Below are 27,128 nucleotides of genomic sequence, written 5' to 3'. Positions count from 1 at the left end.
GCACGAATCGAGACTGGGATTTGTCACTCCGTATGACGGAGAGGTATCTCTGGGCCCACTCGGTAATGCATCATCATAATGAGCTCAATGTGACTAAGGAGTTAGCCACGGGATCATGCGTTACGGTACGAGTAAAGTGACTTGCCGGTAACGAGATTGAACAAGGTATTGGGATACCGACGATCGAATCTCGGGCAAGTAACGTACCGATTGACAAAGGGAATTGTATACGGGATTGATTGAATCCTCGACATCGTGGTTCATCCGATGAGATCATCGTGGAACATGTGGGAGCCAACATGGGTATCCAGATCCCGCTGTTGGTTATTGACCGGAGAGTCGTCTCGGTCATGTCTGCATGTCTCCCGAACCCGTAGGGTCTACACACTTAAGGTTCGGTGACGCTAGAGTTGTAGAGATATTAGTATGCGGTTAACCGAAAGTTGTTCGGAGTCCCGGATGAGATCCCGGACGTCACGAGGAGTTCCGGAATGGTCCGGAGGTAAAGATTTATATATGGGAAGTCCTATTTTGGCCACCGGAAAATGTTCGGGATTTTTCGGTATTGTACCGGGAAGGTTCTAGAAGGTTCCGAAGTGGGGCCCACCTGCATGGGGGGACCCACATGAACGTGGGTAGTGGGGGCAAGGCCCCACACCCCTGGTCAAGGCGCACCAAGATCCCACCTTAGAAGGAATAAGATCATATCCCGAAGGGATAAGATCAAGATCCCTAAAAAAGGGGGATAACAATCGGTGGGGAAGGGAAATGATGGGATTTCTTTCCCCCACCTTTGCCAACGCCCCAATGGACTTGGAGGGCAAGAAACCAGCCCCCTCCACCCCTATATATAGTGGGGAGGCGCATGGGAGCAGCACCCCAAGCCCTGGCGCCTCCCTCCCTCCCGTGACACCTCTTCCTCCCCGCTTGCGCTTGGCGAAGCCCTGCCGGGATCCCGCTACTTCCACCACCACGCCGTCGTGCTGCTGGATCTCCATCAACTTCTCCTCCCCCCTTGCTGGATCAAGAAGGAGGAGACGTCCCCGCTCCGTACGTGTGTTGAACGCGGAGGTGCCGTCCGTTCGGCGCTAGGATCATCGGTGATTTGGATCACGACGAGTACGACTCCATCAACCCCGTTCTCTTGAACGCTTCCGCTCGCGATCTACAAGGGTATGTAGATGCACTCCTCCCCTCTCGTTGCTAGCATCTCCTAGATTGATCTTGGTGACACGTAGGAAAATTTTGAATTTCTGCTACGTTCCCCAACAGTGGCATCATGAGCCAGGTCTATGCGTAGATTCTATGCACGAGTAGAACACAAAGTAGTTGTGGGCGATGATTTGTTCAATTTGCTTACCGTTACTAGTCTTATCTTGATTCGGCGGCATTGTGGGATGAAGCGGCCCGGACCGACCTTACACGTACTCTTACGTGAGACAGGTTCCACCGACTGACATGCACTTGATGCATAAGGTGGCTAGCGGGTGTCTGTCTCTCCCACTTTAGTCGGATCGGATTCGATGAAAAGGGTCCTTATGAAGGGTAAATAGCAATTGGCATATCACCGTTGTGGCTTTTGCGTAGGTAAGAAACGTTCTTGCTAGAAACCCATAGCAGCCACGTAAAACATGCAACAACAATTAGAGGACGTCTAACTTGTTTTTGCAGGGTATGCTATGTGATGTGATATGGCCAAAAGGATGTGATGAATTATATATGTGATGTATGAGATTGATCATGTTCTTGTAATAGGAATCACGACTTGCATGTCGATGAGTATGACAACCGGCAGGAGCCATAGGAGTTGTCTTAATTTATTGTATGACCTGCGTGTCAATGAAAAACGCCATGTAATTACTTTACTTTATTGCTAACCGTTAGCCATAGTAGTAGAAGTAATAGTTGGCGAGACAACTTCATGAAGACACGATGATGGAGATCATGATGATGGAGATCATGGTGTCATGCCGGTGACGAAGGTGATCATGCCGCGCCTCGAAGATGGAGATCAAAAGGCGCAAGATGATATTGGCCATATCATGTCACTTTATGATTTGCATGTGATGTTTGTCATGTTTACATCTTATTTGCTTAGAACGACGGTAGCATAAATAAGATGATCCCTCACTAAAATTTCAAGAGATGTGTTCCCCCTAACTGTGCACCGTTGCGAAGGTTCGTTGTTTCGAAGCACCACGTGATGATCGGGTGTGATAGATTCTAACGTTCGCATACAACGGGTGTTGACGAGCCTAGCATGTACAGACATGGCCTCGGAACACAAGCAAAACACTTAGGTTGACTTGACGAGCCTAGCATGTACAGACATGGCCTCGGAACACAAGAGACCGAAAGGTCGAACATGAGTCGTATAGTAGATACGATCAACATGGAGATGTTCACCGATGATGACTAGTCCGTCTCACGTGATGATCGGACACGGCCTAGTCGATTCGGATCATGTATCACTTAGATGACTAGAGGGATGTCTATCTAAGTGGGAGTTCATTAAATAATCAGATGAACTTAATTATCATGAACATAGTCAAAAGGTCTTTGCAAATAATGTCGTAGCTTACGCTTTAGTTCTACTAAGATATGTTCCTAGAGAAAATTTAGTTGAAAGTTGATAGTAGCAATTATGCGGACTGGGTCCGTAAACTGAGGATTGTCCTCATTGCTGCACAGAAGGCTTATGTCCTTAATGCACCGCTCGGTGTGCTGAACCTCGAGCGTCGTCTGTAGATGTTACGAAACATCTGACATACACGTTTTGATGACTACGTGATAGTTCAGTGTGTGATGCTAACGGTTTAAAATTGTGGCACCAAAGACGGTTTTGAAACGTCGCAGAACATATGAGATGTTCCAAAGACTGAAATTGGGATTTCAGACTAATGCCCACGTCAAGAGGTATGAGACCTCTGACAAGTTTCTTAAGCCTGCAAACTAAGGGAGAAAAGCTCAATCGTTGAGCATGTGCTCAGATTGTCTGAGTACTACAATCACTTGAATCGAGTGGGAGTTAATCTTCCAGATGAGATAGTGATGGTTCTCCATAGTCACTGCCACCAAGCTATTAGAGCTTCGTGATGAACTATAACATATCAGGGATAGACATGATGATCCTTGAGCAACTCGCGATGTTTGACACCGCGAAAGTAGAAATCAAGAAGGAGCATCAATTGTTGATGGTTAGTAAAACCACTAGTTTCTAGAAGGGCAAGGGCAAGAAGGGATACTTCATGAAACGGCAAATCAGTTGCTGCTCTAGTGAAGAAACCCAAGGTTGAACCCAAACCCGAGACTAAGTGCTTCTGAAATGAGGGGAACGGTCACTGAAGCAGAACTACCCTAGATACTTCGTAGATGAGAAGGCTGGCAAGGTCGACAGAAGTATATTGGATATACATTATATTAATGTGTACTTTACTAGTACTCCTAGTAGCACCAGGGTATTAGATACCGGTTCGGTTGCTAAGTGTTAGTAACTCGAAATAAAAGCTGCGGAATAAACGGAGACTAGCTAAAGGTGAGATGACGATATGTGTTGGAAGTGTTTCCAAGGTTGATGTGATCAAGCATCGCATGCTCCCTCTACCATCGAGATTGGGGTTAAACCTGAATAATTATTATTTGGTGTTTGCGTTGAGCATAGACATGATTGGATTATGTTTATCGCAATACGGTTATTCATTAAAGGAGAATAATGGTTACTCTGTCTATTTGAATAATACCTTCAATGGTCTTGCACCTAAAATGAATGGTTTATTGAATCTCGATCGTAGTGATACACATGTTCATGCCAAAAGATATAAGATAGTAATGATAGTACCACATACTTGTGGCACTGCCACTTGAGTCATATTGGTATAAAACGCATGAAGAAGCTCCATGTTGATGGATCTTTGGACTCACTCGTTTTTGAAAAGATTGAGACATGCGAACCATGTCTATTAGTATATATGCATGAAGAAAGTCCATACAGATGGATCATTTGGACTCACTTGATTTTGAATCACTTGAGACATGCAAATCATACCACATGGGCAAGATGACTGAAAGGCCTCGTTTTCAGTAAGATGGAACAAGAGAGCAACTTGTTGGAAGTAATACATTTGATGTGTGCAGTCCAATGAGTGCTGACGCACGCAGTGGATATCGTTATGTTCTTACTTCACAGATGATTTGAGTAGATGCTGAGAATATTTACTTGATGAAACACAAGTCTGAATTATTGAAAGGTTCAAGTAATTTCAGAGTGAAGTTGAAGATCGTCGTGACAAGAGGATAAAATGTCTGTGATATGATCATAGAGATGAATATCTGAGTTACGAGTTTGGCACACAATTAAGAAATTGTGGAAATTGTTTCACGACTAATACCGCCTGGAACACCATATTGTGATGGTGTGTCCGAACATCATAACTGCACCCTATTGGATATGGTGCATACCATGATGTCTCTTATCGAATTACAACTATCGTTTATGGGTTAGGCATTAGAGACAACCGCATTCACTTTAAATAGGGCACCACGCAATTCCGTTGAGACGACACCGTATGAACTATGGTTTAGAGAAACCTAAGCTGTCGTTTCTTAAAAGTTTGGGGCTGCGACGCTTATGTGAAAAAGTTTCAGGCTGATAAGCTCGAACCCAAAGCGGATAAATGCATCTTCATAGAATACCCAAAACAGTTGGGTATACCTCCTATTTCAGATCTGGAAGCAAAAGTGATTGTTTCTAGAAACGGGTCCTTTCTCGAGGAAAAGTTTCTCTCGAAAGAATTGAGTGGGAGGATGGTGGAGACTTGATGAGGTCATTGAACCGTCACTTCAACTAATGTGTAGCAGGGCACAGGAAGTTGTTCCTGTGGCACCTACACCAATTGAAGTGGAAGCTTATGATAGTGATCATGAAACTTCAGATCAAGTCACTACCAAACCTCATAGGACGACAAGGATGCGTACTACTTCAGAGTGGTACGTAATCCTGTCTTGGAAGTCATGTTGCTAGACAACAATGAACCTACGAGCTATGGAGAAGCGATGGTGGGCCCGGATTCCGACGAATGGCTCGAGGCCATAAAATCCGAGAGGATCCATGTATGAAAACAAAGTATAGACTTTGAAAGAACTACTTGATGGTCGTAAGGCTGTTGGGTACAGATGGATTTTAAAGGGAAGACAGACAATGATGGTAAGTGTCACCATTAAGAAAGCTCGACTTGTCGTTAAGATGTTTTCCGGCAAGTTCAAGGAGTTGACTGCGATGAGACTTTCTCACTCGTAGCGATGCTAAGAGTCTGTTAGAATTATATTAGCAGTTACTGCATTATTTATGAAATCTTGCAGATAGGATGTCAAAACATTGTTTCCTCGACGATTTTCTTGAGGAAAGGTTGTATGTGATACAACCAGAAGGTTTTGTCAATCCTGAAAGATGCTAACAAGTATGCAAAGCTCCAGCAATCCTTCTAAGGATTGGAGTAAGCATCTCGGAGTTGGAATGAACGCTTTGATGAGATGATCAAAGATTTTGGGTTTATACAAAGTTCATGAGAAACTTGTATTTCCAAAGAAGTGAGTGGGAGCACTATAGAATTTTTGATGAGTATATGTTGTTAACATATTGTTGATCAGAAATGATGTAGAATTTCTGGAAAGCATCCAGGGTTATTTGAAAAGTGTTTTTCAATGGAAAACCTGGATTAAGCTACTTGAACATTGAGCATCAAGATCTATAAGGATAGATCAAAAACGCTTAATAGTACTTTCAAATGAATACATACCGTGACAAGATTTTGAAGGAGTTCAAAATAGATCAGCAAAGAAGGAGTTCTTGGCTGTGTTACAAGGTGTGAGTATTGAGTAAGACTCAAGACCTGACCACGGCAGAAGAAAGAGAAAGGACGAAGGTCGTCCCCTATGCTTTAGACGTAGGCTCTACAATATGCTATGCTGTGTACCGCACCTGAAGTGTGCCTTGCCATGAGTTAGTCAAGGGGTACAATAGTGATCCAGGAAGGGATCACATGACAGCGGTCGAACTTATCCTTAGTATCTAGTGGACTAAGGAATTTTCTCGATTATGGAGGTGGAAAGGGGGTTCGTCGTAAAGGGTTACGTCGATGCAAACTTTGACACTAATCCGGATGACTCTGAGTAGTGAACCGGATTCGTATAGTAGAGCAGTTATTTGGAATAGCTCCAAGTAGCGCGTGGTAGCTGCATCTACAAGATGACATAGAGATTTGTAAAGCACACACGGATCTGAATGTTGCAGACCCGTTGACTAAAACCTCTCTCGTAAGCATAACATGATCAAACCCTAGAACTCATTGAGTGTTAATCACATGGTGATGTGAACTAGATTATTGACTCTAGTAAACTCTTGGGTATTAGTCACATGGCGATGTGAACTTTGAGTGTTAATCACATGGTGATGTGAACTAGATTATTGACTCTAGTGCAAGTGGGAGACTGTTGGAAATATGCCCTAGAGGCAATAATAAAATGGTTATTATTGTATTTCCTTGTTCATGATAATTGTCTGTTGTTCATGCTATAATTGTATTAACTGGAAACCGTAATACATGTGTGAATACATAGACCACAACATGTCCCTAGTAAGCCTCTAGTTGACTAGCTCGTTGATCAATAGATGGTTATGGTTTCCTGACCATGGACATTGGATGTCATTGATAACGGGATCACATCATTAGGAGAATGATGTGATGGACAAGACCCAATCCTAAGCATAGCACAAGATCGTGTAGTTCGTTTGCTAGAGCTTTTCTAATGTCAAGTATCATTTCCTTGGACCATGAGATTGTGCAACTCCCGGATACCGTAGGAATGCTTTGGGTGTACCAAACGTCACAACGTAACTGGGTGCCTATAAAGGTGCACTACAGGTATCTCCGAAAGTGTCTGTTGGGTTGGCACGAGTCGAGACTGGGATTTGTCACTCCGTATGACGGAGAGGTATCTCTGGGCCCACTCGGTAATGCATCATCATAATGAGCTCAATGTGACTAAGGAGTTAGCCACAGGATCATGCATTACGGTACTTGTAAAGTGACTTGCCGGTAACGAGATTGAACAAGGTATTGGGATACCGACGATCGAATCTCGGGCAAGTAACGTACCGATTGACAAAGGGAATTGTATACGGGATTGATTGAATCCTCGACATCGTGGTTCATCCGATGAGATCATCGTGGAACATGTGGGAGCCAACATGGGTATCCAGATCCCGCTGTTGGTTATTGACCGGAGAGTCGTCTCGGTCATGTCTGCATGTCTCCCGAACCCGTAGGGTCTACACACTTAAGGTTCGGTGACGCTAGAGTTGTAGAGATGTTAGTATGCGGTTAACCGAAAGTTGTTCGGAGTCCCGGATGAGATCCCGGACGTCACGAGGAGTTCCGGAATGGTCCGGAGGTAAAGATTTATATATGGGAAGTCCTATTTTGGCCACCGGAAAATGTTCGGGATTTTTCGGTATTGTACCGGGAAGGTTCTAGAAGGTTCCGAAGTGCGGCCCACCTGCATGGGGGACCCACATGAACGTGGGTAGTGGGGGCAAGGCCCCACACCCCTGGTCAAGGCGCACCAAGATCCCACCTTAGAAGGAATAAGATCATATCCCGAAGGGATAAGATCAAGATCCCTAAAAAAGGGGGATAACAATCGGTGGGGAAGGGAAATGATGGGATTTCTTTCCCCCACCTTTGCCAACGCCCCAATGGACTTGGAGGGCAAGAAACCAGCCCCCTCCACCCCTATATATAGTGGGGAGGCGCATGGGAGCAGCACCCCAAGCCCTGGCGCCTCCCTCCCTCCCGTGACACCTCTTCCTTCCCGCTTGCGCTTGGCGAAGCCCTGCCGGGATCCCGCTACTTCCACCACCACGCCGTCGTGCTGCTGGATCTCCATCAACTTCTCCTCCCCCCTTGCTGGATCAAGAAGGAGGAGACGTCCCCGCTCCGTACGTGTGTTGAACGCGGAGGTGCCGTCCGTTCGGCGCTAGGATCATCGGTGATTTGGATCACGACGAATACGACTCCATCAACCCCGTTCTCTTGAACGCTTCCGCTCGCGATCTACAAGGGTATGTAGATGCACTCCTCCCCTCTCGTTGCTAGCATCTCCTAGATTGATCTTGGTGACACGTAGGAAAATTTTGAATTTCTGCTACGCTCCCCAACACCTACGGTTCCTCCATTTGTATTGGCTCAACCCAATGCTGTTGCTCAAAAGGCAGCCGCAAAGGAGAAGAAGGATGGCAGGGCTAACAACATGAAATGGCAGCCATTCCTCTCCACTTTCGTGCTTAACAAGATGTGTGAGATCATAGCTAGTGGGGTAGGACTAACAATGGCTTCAAGGAGGTTCACTTGAACCTTGTTGCAAGGCAGGCGTTCGAGTTCTGTGGACAGGAGGTAACCTCGACCCGGGTGTACAACCACCTGATGAAGTAGAGAGCGAGGTGGATCACCGCATCCAAGATCAGAGACCTCAACGGTGCTTCGTGGGATGAGGACACCTGCTCGATCCTTTTGGAGGAAGAGCACTACCAATGCCACATCACGGTTAGCTCAAAAACCATGCCATTCTAACTAACCAACAATTTAAGCCTACGAACCATTGCCATACTAACTAACCACTCTGGCCTATTTCTTACTTAGGCTCACCCCAAGGATGCAGAGTTCCTCAACACACCTATCCACAACTACCACCAAATGCAGTAGATCTTCTCCTTCGGGCTAGCAACCGGCAAGCATGCCATGGGCTCTGGTCAGCCGATGGGCTCGCCGATGCCCGAGTATCCAGACACCCAGGAGTCAGACACCATCAACGTTGGTGCTCGTGAGAAGGATCGTGAGCACGTTCCTGTGGTTGATAGGAAGAGGAAGCGGGCATGCTTCATGTAGGAGGAGTTGAGCGTCTCAGTAGCATAACTCAGGTAGTGAAGGAGGTGGCCACCGCCATCAGGGTGAGCATGACGTTTGACGTCCACCCTGAGCTCTACGACGCCGTCATAGAGCAAGGTGGCTTCATCCCAGAGGCTCTCATGGTGGCTCTCAGCCATTTGCTGGACAAAAAAGCCCAGGGTGTTGGGTTTGTTGTCATGGGAGACGCCCACAGGGTTCTCTGGTTGTGGACCTGGCTGGGTAGGCACTACTATTCGTGTTGCTTCTGTTGGTGGTGACAGCGTGCATGATCCTTGATGGCGATGGCGATGGCAACAAGGACGACGATGACACCATCTATTTTGTGTAGTTAGGGCTTGAAAACAATCTTATGCTCTATATATTTTGGTGAGATGGTACATACTAACCCCTCATGGTGATCCTCACGGTGATTAAGAACTTGTGGTGGTAGGATTACACCCTTTTTGGATGTGGTGGTAGGATGACACCAAAGTAGTTGTAGGTTGAACTTGCTATGCGGTATGATCATGCATGCTTACTAATGCTCTTCTGCTACAGTGCTTCCGTGCTTCATTGCTTGCTCCTAGAGTGCTTCATTGCTTGTTGTTTGTGTGTCCCAATTTTTGTTGCTTCAATTTATTGCTCATTTGCACTGCTAGGGCAAGTGGTATGCGGTGTTCGAAGGGAGGGTTCCAGAGGTTTACAATTCATGGGAAGCTTGCAACCAATAAGTTTCGGCCTACAGTGACAGCAGTCATAGAGGGTTTAAGACTAGGCAGGCGGTAGAAGATGCTTACTCCAAGTATGTGCGAGAGTGGGCATGCAGCAAGGTTGAGGTTGGCAAGGTGGATCGTCCGTTAGGGCTGAAGAACTTTATCATCTTCATCCAGTTCATCGCCATTGCAGTGTTGTGGCGTTGGTGTGCTCGGTGCGATCATGTTTAAGGTGTGGTAGTATTGGGTAAACTAACCAAGTAGGGTACAAGGTGAGCACAACTCTATGCTCGTATGCAACTAAACAACATGCACTCATCTAACCACATACAATCCGAGCAAGCAAACGCGGTGCGTAGAGGCGTTGTTATGATGCAGGGAGAGCATATGCAGGCAACCAATCTACATGCAGATGTTGGTTTTTTGCCTGCATATGCTCAGCCGGGATAAGTATGCAAACGGTCCTGCTGGATTACCCTTGATAGAGACGAGGGGCCCGATCTTTCGATGAGATGATAACTATCGATTTTGTGGAGCCGACTTTGATGATCCAATTACAAAGGTGCACGACGTTGCGCCTTAGCAATCGCTAAACCAATCTCCTGAGGTTACTCACGATGCTGGAAGCACGATCAGCCTGACAACAAAGGTCTATTCCTGCATGCAATCGAAGAACAAGCAAGAATATGATAAAGAAATCTGAATATTATGAATATTTATAAGAAGTAGTGAAAATGGTGGGGATCCGTAAGCGTTCTTGGCCTGTTCGTTGGACACAAACGAAGTACACGAAGTTGCAATGACTAACTTTTAACTAGACAAATCCCCAACAAAAGGTTAATAGATTGATCTACTTATATAGGAGCAAGGGGTGGCGGCCAAGGAGGTGGGAGAATGCCCCAAGGAAGCCTAGAATTAATCTAGGTGGTACAAGGCTCACAGGCCCAAGTAGAGGTGATGCAACACCTTTGAACTTGTATTCTGCTACAGCGTCTGATTTTTTTGTCAATATCTCAACGCTCGGATGAATTTGAAGGTGAATCCAATTGGGTTGGAAAGTGCATGAAATAAACTTTCCAACACAAAAAGAATCACCCAATTCGGAGTCCGGATGAAAGAGATCTTGGCGTTTTGAGTCAGGTATGTGTGTGCAGTCCGAATCTGAGTCCAGAACGCGTGGGACTTGGACTCTATTTTCTCTTGGCCCAAAAGTGACGTGAAAGGACTTTTTGAACAACACCTAAACTTCTCTTTTCCCCTTATCTTCATATGTGGATTGTATAAATGTCTCATACACGTGCAATTAGACATGGCACAAAAGTCTGTGAAGTATTTTTGTTCTAGATAACATAAATAAATTATTGCATAGTTTGCATTAGAAATCACCTCACAAATATGCATGTATGCAATATTTTTTGTCGTATCCAAGGTAGTCATGTTCTCATTATCCTCCCCTTCTTAAAAACAAAGTTTTCCTCAACGTTGCTTAATCTGAAATGTGGCTAACAAAAGAGACAATGTGTACATGTTGTATATGTATATGTCATCCAGTTTTACTTCCCTTGATTTTTGCACCATGACACATGTATACATGAGTAACTTTTATAGTTCATAAAATATAAAGCCAAAATATTATCTTAAGAAGTAGAAGGCATGAAAATATTGCAACTCAGTTTGCACATATAAGTGAAGCTCTTATTCATATCAAAATATTGACAATGTTCATCATTAAACCATCCCAACATTGGTGAATAAACCTTACTTGCATCACATTTACATGCTACAATATGCTTAAATAAGCAAATATGCAATAAGTCATTTGACACAGAATCATCACCAAAATTAGAGGTCATATCAAAATGATTAAACATTGTCGCAATTATTTTCAAATGTATTTGATCCAAATCTGTTTTATTTTCCCTGATTCACATGGTTCTTTTGAATCAACAGTTAATTCAATGGATGCACTCAAAATTGTTGGTATTTCAGCTATTTGATCACATGACGCATTCATGACAGTAACACGGTTCTCTAAAATAGGTGGTGTACTCAAATCAACAGATAACTCAACACATGATGTATTCAAGTTAACTAGGCATGCATCATTCTCATGTGAAGTTATAACATCAATACATTTACTGTTACCTTGTCGCAAAGACGTAGCTGATGTACGTACAAACGATGACAATGTACCATACACTTAAGATGATGTCGCGCTCACAATCTGAGGTGTGGCTGCTCTAGTAGGTGCAACGGTAGAGGAACCAACCGGTGGTGGTGAGATTGAACTAGTATGATACGTCTCCAACGTATCTATAATTTTTGATTGCTCCATGCTATATTATCTTCTGTTTTGGACATTATTGGGCTTTATTATTCACTTTTATATTATTTTTGGGACTAACCTATTAACCGGAGGCCCAGCCCAGAATTGCTGTTTTTTACCTATTTCAGAGTTTCGCAGAAAAAGAATATCAAACGGAGTCCAAACGGAATGAAACCTTCGGGAACGTGATTTTCGGAACGAACATGATCCAGAGGACTTGGACCCTATGTCAAGAAAGCCACCAGGAAGCCACGAGGTAGGGGGCGCGCCTACCCCCACCAGGCGCGCCCTCCACCCTCGTGGGTCCCACGTTGCTCCACCGACGTACTCCTTCCTCCTATATATACCTACGTACCCCCAAACGATGAGATACGGAGCCAAAAACCTAATTCCACCGCCGCAACCTTCTGTACCCGTGAGATCCCATCTTGGGGCCTCTTCCGGAGCTCCGCCGGAGGGGGCATCGATCACGGAGGGTTTCTACATCAACACCATAGCCTCTCTGATGATGTGTGAGTAGTTTACCTCAGACCTTCGGGTCCATAGTTATTAGCTAGATGGCTTCTTCTCTCTTTTTGGATCTCAATACAATGTTCTCCCCCTCTCTTGTGGAGATCTATTCGATGTAATCTTCTTTTGCGGTGTGTTTGTTGAGACCGATGAATTGTGGGTTTATGATCAAGTTTATCTATGAACAATATTTGAATCTTCTGAATTCTTTTATGTATGATTGGTTATCTTTGCAAGTCTCTTCGAATTATCAGTTTGGTTTGGCCTACTAGATTGATCTTTTTTGCAATTGGAGAAGTGCTTAGCTTTGGGTTCAATCTTGCGGTGTCCTTTCCCAGTGACAGTAGGGGCAGCCAGGCACGTATTGTATTGTTTCCATCGAGGATAACAAGATAGTTTTTTTTATCATATTGCATGAATTTATCCCTCTACATCATGTCATCTTGCTTAAAGCATTACTCTGTTCTTATGAACTTAATACTCTAGATGCATGCTGGATAGCGGTCGATGTGTGGAGTAATAGTAGTAGATGCAGGCAGGAATCGGTCTACTTGTCTCGGACGTCATGCCTATATACATGATCATACCTAGATATTCTCATAACTATGCTCAATTCCGTCAATTGCTCAACAGTAATTTGTTCACCCACCGTAAAATACTTATGCTCTTGAGAGAAGCCACTAGTGAAACCTATGGCCCCCGGGTCTATTTTCCATCATATTAATCTCCCGACAACAAGCTATTTCTGGCATCGTTTTTATTTTGTTTACTTTACTTTGCATCTTTATCACAAAAATACCAAAAATATTATCTTATCATATCTATCAGATCTCACTCTCGTAAGTGACCGTGTAGGGATTGACAACCCCTTATCGCGTTGGTTGCGAGGATTTATTTGTTTGTGTAGGCGCGAGGGACTCGCGCGTAGCCTCCTACTGGATTGATACATTGGTTCTCAAAAAGTGAGGGAAATACTTACACTACTTTGCTGCATCACCCTTTCCTCTTCAAGGGAAAACCAATGCAGTGCTCAAGAGGTAGCAAGAAGGATTTCTGGCGCCGTTGCCGGGGAGTTCTACGCAAAAGTCAACATACCAAGTACCCATCACAAACCCTTATCTCCCGCATTACATTATTTGCCATTTGCCTCTCGTTTTCCTCTCCCCCACTTCACCTTTGTCGTTTTATTCGCCCTCTCTTTTTTGTTCGCCTCTTTTTCGTTTGCTTGTTGTCATGGCTAGTCCTTTATCTTCTCCATTGTCTCCCGAAAATGAAGTTCTCAATTTTAAACAAAGGGGGGAGAAAATCTAAAAGACGCTTGGTATAGAATTTGCAATGCTCAAAATAGATCTACCAGGAAGCAATCTACTTCCGTTCTTCTCCGCAATTTTTATGTAGGCGCTAATCCTTGGTATAGATATATTCTTGACACCATTACCTGAGGGAATTTCTTGGGTAGCCATACTATTGACTCTTATAATGCTATGATAGATTTGTTTGGCTCACCACCTCTTTTGGTTAATGGAACTATGTTAACTTTGGAGCATGTAATGCAAAGACTTGAAATTATTGAAAATAAAGTTGCTACCGTAGAGTTAATTGAAAATCTGGATAAAAAGATCCACAACCAAATTACCCAATATGGATCTAAAGTAGGAGTCACTTTGAAAAATATTAAGGAGAAGGAACCCATAGTTAATGAAAGAATAAATCAAGATTCCACTAGAATCGATAAACTTGAGGGTATCATTACCAACTTGGGAACCGCTTTTTCTTCCGTAAAGAATACTCCAAGTCCTCCAACAAAAATTTCCAAGCTTATGTATGTTCCTAAAAATAAGGGTGAATCCTCTAGTAAGGAAACTGCGGATCTCAAATCTATAAGCATTCATCCCAATCTTTTTGCTATCATTAAGGAACCATTTGCTACAAATGAATTTTTCGATCTTGTTCCTAAAAGTTTGATAATTAATAAAAAGAAATAAACTCTAAAGGATGATAGATGTCTTATTGAAGAATTGCCCACCAAAGATGGCAATACCTAGATCTATCCTTGCTTTTATGCCTAGCTAGGGGCGTTAAACGATAGCGCTTGTTGGGAGGCAACCCAATTTTATTTTTAGTTTTTTGCTTTTTGCTTCTGTTTAGGAATAAATATTTTATCTAGCCTCTGGTTAGATTTGTTTTTATGTTTTAATTAGTGTTTGTGCCAAGTTTAACCTATAGGATCTTCTTGGATGATAGTTATTTGATCTTGCAGAAATTTCCAGCAACTTTCTGTTCACGAAAATAATTGTTAAAAATCACCAGAACGTGATAAAATATTGATTCCAATTGCTGCTGATCAATAAACAAATTTTCTAGGTCGTCCTATTTTGGCTGAATTTTTGGAGTTCCAGAAGTTTGCGTTAGTTACAGATTACTACAGACTGTTCTGTTTTTGACAGATTCTGTTTTTCGTGTGTTGTTTGCTTATTTTGATGAATCTATGGCTAGTAAAAGAGTTTATAAACCATAGGGAAGTTGGAATACAGTAGGTTTAACACTAATATAAATAAATAATGAGTTCATTACAGTACCTTGAAGTGGTCTTTTGTTTTCTTTCGCTAACGGAGCTCACGAGATTTTCTGCTGAGTTTTGTGTTGTGAAGTTTTCAAGTTTTGGGTGAAAGATTTGATGGATTATGGAACAAAGAGTGGAAAGAGCCTAAGCTTGGGGATGCCCATGGAACCCCCAAGATAATCTAAGGACACCTAAAAGCCAAAGCTTGGGGATGCCCCGGAAGGCATCCCCTCTTTCGTCTACTTCCATCGGTAACTTTACTTGGAGCTATATTTTTATTCACCACATGATATGTGTTTTGCTTGGAGCGTCTTGTATGATTTGAGTCTTTGATTTTTAGTTTACCACAATCATCCTTGCTGTACACACCTTTTGAGAGAGACACACATGATTCGGAAATTATTAGAATACTCTATGTGCTTCACTTATATCTTTTGAGTTATATAGCTTTTGCTCTAGTACTTCACTTATATCTTTTAGAGCACGGTGGTGGATTTTTTATAGAAACTATTGATCTCTCATGCTTCACTTAGATTATTTTGAGAGTCTTAAATAGCATGGTACTTTCTTATGAGTGTGTTGAATACTAAGAGAAGTTTGATGCTTGATGATTGTTTTGAGACATGGAGGTAGTGATATCAAAGTTGTGCTAGTTGAGTAGTTGTGAATTTGAGAAATACTTGTGTTGAAGTTTGCAAGTCCCGTAGCATGCACGTATGGTAAACGTTATGTAACAAATTTGAAACATGAGGTGTTCTTTGATTGTCTTCCTTATGAGTGGCGGTCGGGGACGAGCGATGGTCTTTTCCTACCAGTCTATCCCCCTAGGAGCATGCGCGTAGTGCTTGGTTTTTGATGACTTGTAGATTTTTGCAATAAGTATATGAGTTCTTTATGACTAATGTTGATTCCATGGATTATACGCACTCTCACCTTTCCATCATTGCTAGCCTCTTCGGTACCGTGCATTGCCCTTTCTCACATTGAGAGTTGGTGCAAACTTCGCCCGTGCATCCAAACCCCGTGATATGATACGCTCTTTCACACATAAACCTCCTTATATCTTCCTCAAAACAGCCACCATACCTACCTATTATGGCATTTCCATAGCCATTCCGAGATATCTTGCCATGCAACTTTCCACCATTCCGTTTATCATGACACGTTCATCATTGTCACATTGCTTTGCATGATCATGTAGTTGACATAGTATTTGTGGCAAAGCCACCGTTCATAATTCTTTCATACATGTCACTCTTGGTTCATTGCATATCCTGGTACACCGCTGGAGGCATTCATATAGAGTCATACTTTGTTCTAGTATCGAGTTGTAATCATTGAGTTGTAAATAAATAGAAGTGTGATGATCATCATTTTCTAGAGCATTGTCCCAAGTGAGGAATAAAAAAAAGGAGAGAAAGGCCATAAAAAAAACAGAAGGCCCAAAAAAATGAGAGAAAAAGAGAGAAGGGACAATGTTACTATCCTTTACCACACTTGTGCTTCAAAGTAGCACCATAATCTTCATGATAGAGAGTCTCTTGTTTTGTCACTTTCATATACTAGTGGGAATTTTTCATTATAGAACTTGGCTTGTATATTCCAACAATGGGCCTCCTCAAGTGCCCTAGGTCTTCGTGAGCAAGCAAGTTGGATGCACACCCACTTAGTTTCTTTTGTTGAGATTTCATATATATTTATAGCTCTAGTGCATCCGTTGCATGGCAATCCCTACTCCTCAACATCAATCAATGGGCATCTCCATAGCTCATTGATTAGCCTCGTTGATGTGAGACTTTCTCCTTTTTTGTCTTCTCCACATAACCCCATCATCATATTCTATTCCACCCATAGTGCTATATCCATGGCTCACGCTCATGTATTGCGTGAAGGTTGAAAAAGTTTGAGATTACTAAAGTATGAAACAGTTGCTTGGCTTGTCATCGGGGTTGTGCATGATGAGAGCATTCTTGTGTGACGAAAATGGAGCATGACTAAACTATATGATTTTGTAGGGATGAACTTTCTTTGGCCATGTTATTTTGAGAGGACATAATTGCTTAGTTAGTATGCTTTAAGTATTATTATTTTTATGTCAATATTGAACTTTTATCTTGAATCTTTCGGATCTGAATATTCATACCACAATTAAGAAGAATTACATTGAAATTATGCCAAGTAGCATTCCACATAAAAAATTCTGTTTTTATCATTTACCTACTCGAGGACGAGCAGGAATTAAGCTTGGGGATGCTTGATACGTCTCCAACGTATCTATAATTTTTGATTGCTCCATGCTATATTATCTTCTGTTTTGGACATTATTGGGCTTTATTATTCACTTTTATATTATTTTTGGGACTAACCTATTAACCGGAGGCCCAGCCCAGAATTGCTGTTTTTTGCCTATTTCAGAGTTTCGCAGAAAAAGAATATCAAACGGAGTCCAAACGGAATGAAACCTTCGGGAACATGATTTTTGGAACGAACATGATCCAGAGGACTTGGACCCTACGTCAAGAAAGCCACCAGGAAGCCACGAGGTAGGGGGGCCCGCCTACCCCCCCAAGCGCACCCTCCACCCTCGTGGGTCCCACATTGCTCCACCGACATACTCCTTTCTCCTATAGATACCTACGTACCCCCAAATGATCAGATACGGAGCCAAAAACCTAATTCAACGGCCGCAACCTTCTGTACCTATGAGATCCCATCTTGGGGCCTGTTCCGGAGCTCCACCGGAGGGGGCATCGATCACAGAGGGCTTCTACATCAACACCATAGCCTCTCCGATGATGTGTGAGTAGTTTACCTCAGACCTTCGGGTCCATAGTTATTAGCTAGATGGCTTCTTCTCTCTTTTTGGATCTCAATACAATGTCCCCCCCTCTCTTGTGGAGATCTATTCGATGTAATCTTCTTTTGCGGTATGTTTGTTGAGACCGATGAATTATGGGTTTATGATCATGTTTATCTTTGAACAATATTTGGATCTTCTGAATTCTTTTATGTATGATTGGTTATCTTTGCAAGTCTCTTCGAATTATCAGTTTGGTTTGGCCTACTAGATTGATCTTTTTTGCAATGGGAGAAGTGCTTAGCTTTGGGTTCAATCTTGCGGTGTCCTTTCCCAGTGACAGTAGGGGCAGCAAGGCACGTATTGTATTGTCGCCATCGAGGATAACAAGATGGGGTTTTTTTTATCATATTGCATGAATTTATCCCTCTACATCATGTCATCTTGCTTAAAGCGTTACTCTGTTCTTATGAACTTAATACTCTAGATGCATGTTGGATAGCGGTCGATGTGTGGAGTAATAGTAGTAGATGCAGGCAGGAGTCGGTCTACTTGTCTCGGACGTGATGCCTATATACATGATCATACCTAGATATTCTCATAACTATGCTCAATTCTGTCAATTGCTCAACAGTAATTTGTTCACCCACTGTAAAATACTAATGCTCTTGAGAGAAGCCACTAGTGAAACCTATGGCCCCCGGGTCTATTTTCCATCATATTAATCTCCCGACAACAAGCTATTTCTGGCATCGTTTTTATTTTGTTTACTTTACTTTGCATCTTTATCACAAAAATACCAAAAATATTATCTTATCATATATATCAGATCTCACTCTCGTAAGTGACCGTGTAGGGATTGACAACCCCTTATCGTGTTGGTTGCGAGGATTTATTTGTTTGTGTAGGTGCGAGGGACTCGCGCGTAGCCTCGTACTGGATTGATACCTTGGTTCTCAAAAACCGAGGGAAATACTTACGCTCCTTTGCTGCATCACCCTTTCCTCTTCCAGGGAAAACCAACGCAGTGCTCAAGAGGTAGCAGAATAGTAGTTGTTGTAGTCACCCAATGCATCCTCTTGTATCTGTCTCTCAAAGGTACAAGCGCGAACATACATAGCAATAATGCAACAAGGAATATGCTGAAATCTTGCGTGAAATATTATGGTTCAAACCACCAAAAAATCTATTCAATGTATCATCCTCAGATTCTTCTATGTCACAATGATGCATATAAGATTGAACTCTTGGTAGTAAGCATGAATAATGTTGTTGCCTTGTTTTAATTGTTCCAATTTGCGAAGCAATTCACGACGATAGTAAGAAGGAAAAATTGTTGTCTCATTACATCTTTCAAATCTTTCCAAGTTGTGGGTTGGTTATCAATGTTTTTTTACAATGCACACTCCACCAAACAGAAACAAAACTAGTAAATGCTCCAGTGGCAGTTCATACTCTCTCAAGTTCAAAAAAATATAGTGACTAAAAACTTGTTCTACTGCAACCTCCAAAGCTAGATAAATAGCTTAAATCTATCCTGAAATGACGGTAAAGAGACAACATTAATTACCATGTCCTTGTGTGTGTTATCGCACCTCTCGTGGTGGTGAAGATGTGTCCGTCGTCCAAGAACGTTTATCTTTAAAACTTGTCATGATTAGTAGAAACAAGAAACAAAATCCGAGAATAATGTTTCTATGAAATACTAGGATGTGGTGGTAAGGCGGTCACAGTAAAGTAAATATCAATATCTTACTAGTTCTTACCACGCAGTAGGCGGTGACCGGCAACCAGCGGTGTCAAATAACTCCAAAGATTGAGTAAAACGATTGCCAAGGGAACATATGTATACAGGGTGTAGAAATATGTGGAGCTTGGAAGGCTTAAATATATGATAGCAAAAGATTAGCAATAATCAATTCAGAGATGCAATGCTGAATAAACGCTCAACGACGGTACTGTGTTGGTCCTAGGATAGACCATACTAGAGACGCGAGTCTAGAACACTATTGAGGTGACGACGTAGTACAACTAGTAGCAACAAAGGATAGGAGGTAGCTTTGGACAACAAGATATAAGCGAAGATCATAATGACAGTAAAGATAATGATGAGAAACAAGCTCCAAGCAGCATATACCAAAAATCTATTTCCAACTTTCCTCTAGAAAATTTTGTGCCAATTTTCTGATAATTTTTCTCAAGAATGCTACCGACTCAAGCTTTCCAAAGAAAAACGAATCACTCAATTCCGAGTTCGTATGAGGAGTCAAAAAATTCAGGAACTGGCCTGAAAAACAGTGAGAAAGTGTGTTCGTGAACTTCGGAGGGCAAAAAGACCTATTTAGAAGCCGATTTTTAGGTGCCACATATTGAACTAGCTTATGCAACTATTCATATGCGGCTCGTCATTAGCTTTAATTTGAGTAGTTGTGGAGCAAAAACGGACTTCGTATGAGAAAGATATGCTTGTTCTACTGAATAGTGCGCAAAGCAGATTTCAATCCGAAATTAGGTATGAGATTGAGTCTAGATAGATCCCAAGAATAGGTTTCTCTCTCTCTCTTTTTCTCTCTTTTTTCTTCTTCTTCTTCTTCTTCTTCTTCTCTCTCTCTCTCTCTCTCTTTTCACACTTTTCTTACTTTTTTCCTTCTCTTTTTTCCAAAACAAACTAGATAAGATGCAGATTGGATCAAGCAAATATGCGAACGACCTCGACTATGATTATGACAATGAACGATGGGTAGCAGATGGTGAAAATTGATGGATGGGGTGGTGGACACCGAAAGAGATAATGATGCAATGGCGGCGTGACTAATGTGAACATAACTCGAAACTCTAAAAAAACTAGATACTAAGACTAGCAACTCGACACGACGATGCAACCGCAAATTCAACAAAGCAAAACACCGAACAGAAAATTGCGAAAGGCTCAGATTGGTTCAGATATGATGATCTAGTCCAATTTTTTGTGGCTTTTTCTTGGACAATAGGTAACAAAATAAATCTAATCTAGGGATAACTAGAAAATTCTCACCGAGCAACCTGAAAACTGATACCACTTGATAGAGATGATGGGCCCGATCTTTTGATGAGATGATAACTATCGATTTGGTGGAGCCGACTTTGACGATCCGACTACAAATGTGCATGATGTTGCGTCTTAGTAATCGCTAAACCAATCTCCTGAGGTTACTAACGATGTTGGAAGCACGATCGACCTGACCACGAAGGTTTATTCCTGCATGCAATCGAAGGACAAGCAAAAATATGATAAAGCAATCTGAATATTGCGAATATATATGAAGTATTGATAGTGGTGCGGATCCGTAAGCGGTCTTGGCCTGGTCGTTAGACACAAACGAAGTACACGAAGTTGCAATGGCTAACTTTTAACTAAACAAATCCACAGAAAAAAGTTACTAGATTGATCTACTTATATGGGAGCAAGGGGTGGTGGCCAAGGAGGAAGGAGAACGCCCTAAGGCAGCCTAAAACTAATCCTAGTTTGTACAAGGCTGCAGCGTCAGATTGTTTCGTCAATATCTCAACGCTCCGGATGAATTTGAAGGTGAATCCAATTGGGCTGGAAAGTGCATGAAATAAACTTTCCAGCAAAAAAAGAATCATCCAATTCGAAGTCCGGATGAAAGAGATCTTGGTGTTTTGAATCAGGTATGTATGTGCAGTCCGAATCTAAGTCCAAAACATGTGGGACTTGGACTCTATTTTCTCTTGGCCCAAAAGTGACGCGAGATGGCCTTTTGAACAGCACCTAAACTTCTCTCTTTCCCTTATCTTCATATGTGGATTATACAAATGTCCCATACACCTGCAATTAGACATGGCACAAAAGTCTGCGAAGTATTTTTGTCTTGGATAATAAATTTTGTCCCATACACCTGCAATTATTGCAACGTCAGCTTGCATTAGGTATCACCTCACAAATATGCATGTATGCAACATTTTTGATCGTATCTAAGGTAGTCATGTCCTCATCAACCCTGGCCACCGCATGACCTCCGCCACTCCACGTAGAATAGACAACCTTTGACTACGTGCGACCCTGGATCCGGCCGCCCGCCATGTATGGTCCGCTGTCTCGCAATGTCGTGCATGACGGACACCGCACCCGGCAAGTGTTCAGTCAAATGCAATTGCCAATTTTTTGACGTTCTTGTTGTTTACTTTGAAAGAAAAACAATGGATTCACACGAGGAGTACTTCTAAATTGAGTTCATTGACTCGTCTTTGCCGAATGAGGGGAGAAATATGAGGATGAAACGGTGATGATAAGAGCGGTTCTTGTAGATGCGGTGCGTGCAGAGAAGCCTGTTCTCTCAATTAAAAAACAGGGCACGCGGGCATCTGATGTTGATCCATGACTACTTTGCCCCCAATGTGCTATTCGAGCCCTATTTTGTCATCGTTTTTGGATGCGGCGACAAGTGTTCGGGCCTATGATGATTATTTCACCCTAAAGAAGGATGCTGTTGGAACCATTCGGTTCTTAGATTACCAGAAGTGTGCCGCTGTAATGAAGATACTTGTGTATGGCACGTTTGTCCTCCGGATGTCTGAAAGCATTTGCCTTGAAACCATGACCATATTTGCTACTACAATGGTGAAGGTGTTTGCACAGGAATACTTGAAAGAACCAACTCCCAGACACGAAAAGATTCATGGCAATTGAAGAAACAAGAATGTTTCCAGGTATGTTCAGACCCCTGTGGATTACATGCACTAAAAATAGAGAAACTGTCCATATGCTCAACACGGACAGTACCAAGGCAATTGCAAAACGTGTAACATCGTTCCTGAAGCGGTTGCATCACATGACCTTTAAATTTAACATTCTTCATTTGGTATGCCCAGGTCGCATAATGTACTTACAACATTAACTCGCTCCACATAACCTTCGTGGAAATTTACTCAAATCCTAGCATTGACACGTACTACATACCAAGTAGTTCACGACTTAGACGTGGGTACACCACTTCATGGAAAAAGCAGAGACAAAGTTTACTCGCCGTTAGTTCATCCTTACATGTAGCAGCCGAGACATCGCATCAGACACAAACTCTCTTCACGCAGCACTCGAGACATCAGGCACAGCTCTGTTCACTCTTCAGGCACAACTCTCTTCAGGCACCACCCCCCGGAGACTGCAGCAAAACCCAATAATCAGAAAGTTCAAAAGTTGAAAGGCAAATTTGCATGAGAAAATCTGCCCTTATTTTGGTAGCTAAATTTGCATGAGAAAATCTGCCCTTATTTTGGTAGCTAAATAGCACATACTAGTGGTAGAGGCTAATGGTAACAGTACGCCCATAGCCACCACCATTCTACCACTAGACCAGCTACCCCATTAGCACCTCCATTATTTTACCACTAGATCAGCTACTCCACCGTAGCCCCTCTATCCATTATATTATACTAATATACCACCCACTGCTACCCTGTGGAGCATAAACCATGACCAAATTACTCCGGCATCTCCAAAAGAAATCTTCGACATTAAACAAAAACATGGACACTTAAAGCATCTTAAACAAGTAGAACTAAAAAAAGAGAGAATTCATAGACTAACAACTAGTATTACTTCTCCAATAGATTGTTTCTTAGGACTGCTACCAAGATTCCGTAGACCATTTAATTGTTGTATGTGTAGCTGATGGTCATGATATACTATGTACTTCTACACCCTGTGGCCTACATATGCAGTCAATGGCATGCATCTCAACGTGAAATTACCTTTTCATCCTTCTTCGCAGTCTTCTTCTTTGGGCCACAGTTCCTCGGACCCTGAAATAACTATGCTAATTAGCACAGAAAAAAATATCCAACAATTGGATGAATGGAGTAAGCTAGACTTACCGGACGCCGGAACATCATGAAGTAGATGAAGAGGAGAATCCCAGTTACAATGCTAGAGACAGGGAATATGACCTTCTTACTCGTCTCAGTGAGATAGTAACCACACAAGGTGCAGATTGTACCGACATAGCACAATTCGATCAACATGCACAGGGCCAGCACATTGATCCATCTAGTCTTGTGTGCTACTGCATGAGCAAGTCCAGATACACATATTGTATATGGAAACATGGCAATAGTCAACGATATGAAAACGTGTTTCACCACAGCATGCACCCTTTTGAATTCCTTAACAGTATGATTGTAGGACATGGTGGTGGCGAAAACATTCAACATATTGATAGCACCAGCACACACCACGGTGAAGATTTTAGCAGCCTCAATGAATGCCTGTCAAATTAAGAAAGTTTATTAAACTCATGCGAAGGCTGTAGCTATGATAATATTTCACTTGCAAATGTAACCTACCCATATAATTTTGGTTTTTTTGGTTTGGTGTTGCTTTGTTTGGCTGTTAGATAAATTTTACATATTTATTTATAAACCTAGCAGCAACAAACTGAACATCATCATTTAAGGCATATAATCCTTGCCGACAACAGGACCAATGCACAAAGGGTACATATTATTACCTTATCACGATGTGTCAATCGGTCAAATGGATCATCTTTCTTTAGAGCTTGCTTCAAGTCGCCAACGCCAATCGCGACAACTGCAGAAAACAAAAAGGAAATAAACTGATAAGGATTGTATGCTCAAGTCGTAAACAAAGTAAAAGCTCCATGATTTTGTTTTTTTTCTCCCAACAGATAGTTTGACATGTGCACACTGAATAAACAAAGCAACACCAAACCAAAAAAACCAAAAGTACTAACAACCAATGAGTTGATTGTGTGGAGAACACCATAGCACAAAGCTGATGCTATAGAGTTGCAGAAAACATAATAATGATGACCTAATAACAAAGTAATGTGTTGTGGTGAAAACATGACCTGACGTTTCCCATAGTTTTGTACATGTCAATCTAGGAGCTTGTTTTTTAGGGAATGTGTCCTTCTGTTGGAATGCTTTGACGCTGACTCTATATACCCATGAAGAATTCAGCAAGCATTCCAAATTGCAATCCATGGTCATGCGTAAAAGCAGGGTTATCTATTGGTTTTGCTACATTTTTAGTACATTTGTGGCTGTGGGGCTAGAAAGTTAAATCTCAGATTTAGGCTAAGATGCATCCTTCAATCACCATGGAATCTGAAATAGATAATACTTCCATCCCAACGCTCAAATATAGTGTCATATACCTCAATTATTGGCATAGCTCTAATCACACTAGACTGGATGCAGAATAACTAAGGTAAAAAAGGATTAATCCATCACAACCGTAAATAATGACCAATTTAACATTTACAACAGTGAGTTACACATACATGTGCCAAAAAGTATTCCAATTTAATTGGTTATTAGTGGTGCATGTAGCTGCCAAAAATAAAGAGAACACGGCATGCTAACAAAACACTTAATGGCTTACCAAGTAGGCAAATGGTAGTCAACCAACAAAGAAACAGTATTTAAATGCCCAATAGAAAAACATGGTTTAACTCGGATTCTTAGAAATAAGATATAGCTTCATATCAAAAGAACAATATGCTGAGAGAACCTAGCAATATTTTGAAAAAAGAATTGGACACAAATTGGCATACCCATTGACTGTAACAGCAATAAGCAATTAAATGTTACAAATTACCATGGTACAAAACTGCTAGCGTGCACTGAAGTGTAGAACTACAGATAATTGCTTCCCACCAAATTTCACTAACAATTAAGAGAAGAAATAGATACAACCAAGTTGTTTGCCCTTACAAGTGAAAATTTTAAGTGCAATTTCTCTAATTTATATATGATCCATAAACAAATATATAGTATCGAGCCAAAGTAATGATCCTACAGCTATATATGGACAAAAATGTACCACAACCGAGGAACATGAAAACTAACGAAAGGAACAACTAGATAAAGATTCAAAAGTAGATCCAATAAAGCTAGCAGACATGCTTCTTGCTGAATTTTGAAAAGAAAAAAAAATACAATGCCCGTTTATATACATTATAAAAGCAGTTGGCAATGAAATGATGACAACTACCTTAGTTACAAACTGCTAGTACACGCTTAAGTACATGACTTTGATTTCTGCATCGTACACCCTTGTACCAGTGAACTAAGAGCTGGTACGCTTTGCAAGTAAATAAACAAATAAACGGCGATTCCAAGATCACCAACAGCGCACAGTTGAAGCATCGAAAAAGACAACGAATTTGTCTCTCCACACTTGGATCCGAAGTTGTCCGGCGACTGGGAATCAACAGTGGTGTTCATCCCCACTGTAAATAAACAAATAGACGGCGATTCCAACATCACTAGCAGCGCACGGTTGAAGCATTGAAAAAGACAACGAATTTAACTCTCCACACTCGGATTCGAAGTCGTTCGGCTGCTGGGGATTGGGGATGGACAGTAGCGGCCCTCGGTTTGTCATCCACCGCCGCCGCTTCGTCCCCGTCGTGCGTGGCGCCCTCTTCCCTCGTCCAGCACACCATCGCCTTACCCCCTCCCCTTCCACGGCGACCAAGCCGGTGGCAGCAGCCGCGCGTGGCGCCCTCTCCAGCCTTCTCCCCTCATCCAGCACACCGTCGCCCTACCCCCTCCCCTTCGACGGCGAGCGAGCCGTCGACAACGGATGGCATTGGCAGCAGCCGCGCGTGCTGCTCTCTCCCGCCTTCTCCTCACTTTGTTCGCAACCGTGGACTCCCCACGATTATGCAGCAATACATCGCTTTGCCCCCTACCCCCTTCGATGGCCAGAGGCCCGTCGACCCCCGATGGCAGTGAAAGCAGCCACAGCGCCCTCTCCCGCGTCTCCCCCTCCGCCACCGGACTCCCCGAGACCCCCTCGACGGCGAGCTTTTCCATTTCGAATCCAAAAACCAGAGAAGAAATTCAAGGGCGCTGTACTTACGCTGCTGCGGGTCGCCCTGTTCCGCGGCGGAGGCTTCCGCCATTTCTTCGCCCGACTTGGACATGGTGCGAATCCGGCGGGGCGCGGGCGGCGGCGGAAGTCTCGCTTTCTAAGCACGACACACAGACTATTTTATAGCGGCGGCTCGTCTCTAGGGTAAGTCCATTCGGCGGGCCCGAGGGTCTTTCTATAAGAGGCCCAGTTCGGTCCGTGATGGTACTTGTTTTTAGTCTGCATATAAATTTTGTCTGAAGTTAAAATATCTGTACTGTCATTAAACTTTTACAAAAATGTAGTAATAATGTCAAATCATTATTTTTAGATTCATTATGAAATGTAGTTTCATAAAAATATGTATTTGGTATTGTACATAATGATTTTAATATAAAT

At 42.4% G+C, this 27,128-nt stretch overlaps 1 protein-coding gene across 1 annotated transcript; it reads right to left on the bottom strand.

Annotated features, from left to right (window-relative positions):
* Window positions 1-22,659: 22,659 nt before the first annotated feature.
* On the bottom strand, window positions 22,660-26,886 carry LOC123125346 (uncharacterized). Its single transcript, XM_044545863.1, has 5 exons — window positions 26,739-26,886; window positions 24,358-24,437; window positions 23,726-24,115; window positions 23,603-23,653; window positions 22,660-23,013 (listed from the first exon to the last, which is right to left on the bottom strand). The coding sequence occupies exons 1-5, from the start codon at window positions 26,800-26,802 to the stop codon at window positions 22,993-22,995; spliced, it is 606 nt and encodes a 201-aa protein (XP_044401798.1). The 5' UTR covers window positions 26,803-26,886; the 3' UTR covers window positions 22,660-22,992.
* Between the last annotated feature and the right edge of the window lie 242 nt (window positions 26,887-27,128).

This window comes from Triticum aestivum, chromosome 5D (assembly GCF_018294505.1).
Source record: "Triticum aestivum cultivar Chinese Spring chromosome 5D, IWGSC CS RefSeq v2.1, whole genome shotgun sequence".
NCBI lineage: Eukaryota > Viridiplantae > Streptophyta > Magnoliopsida > Poales > Poaceae > Triticum > Triticum aestivum.
Note: the sequence above shows the minus strand (reverse complement) of the source record. Positions and strands in the feature narration are given on the sequence as shown.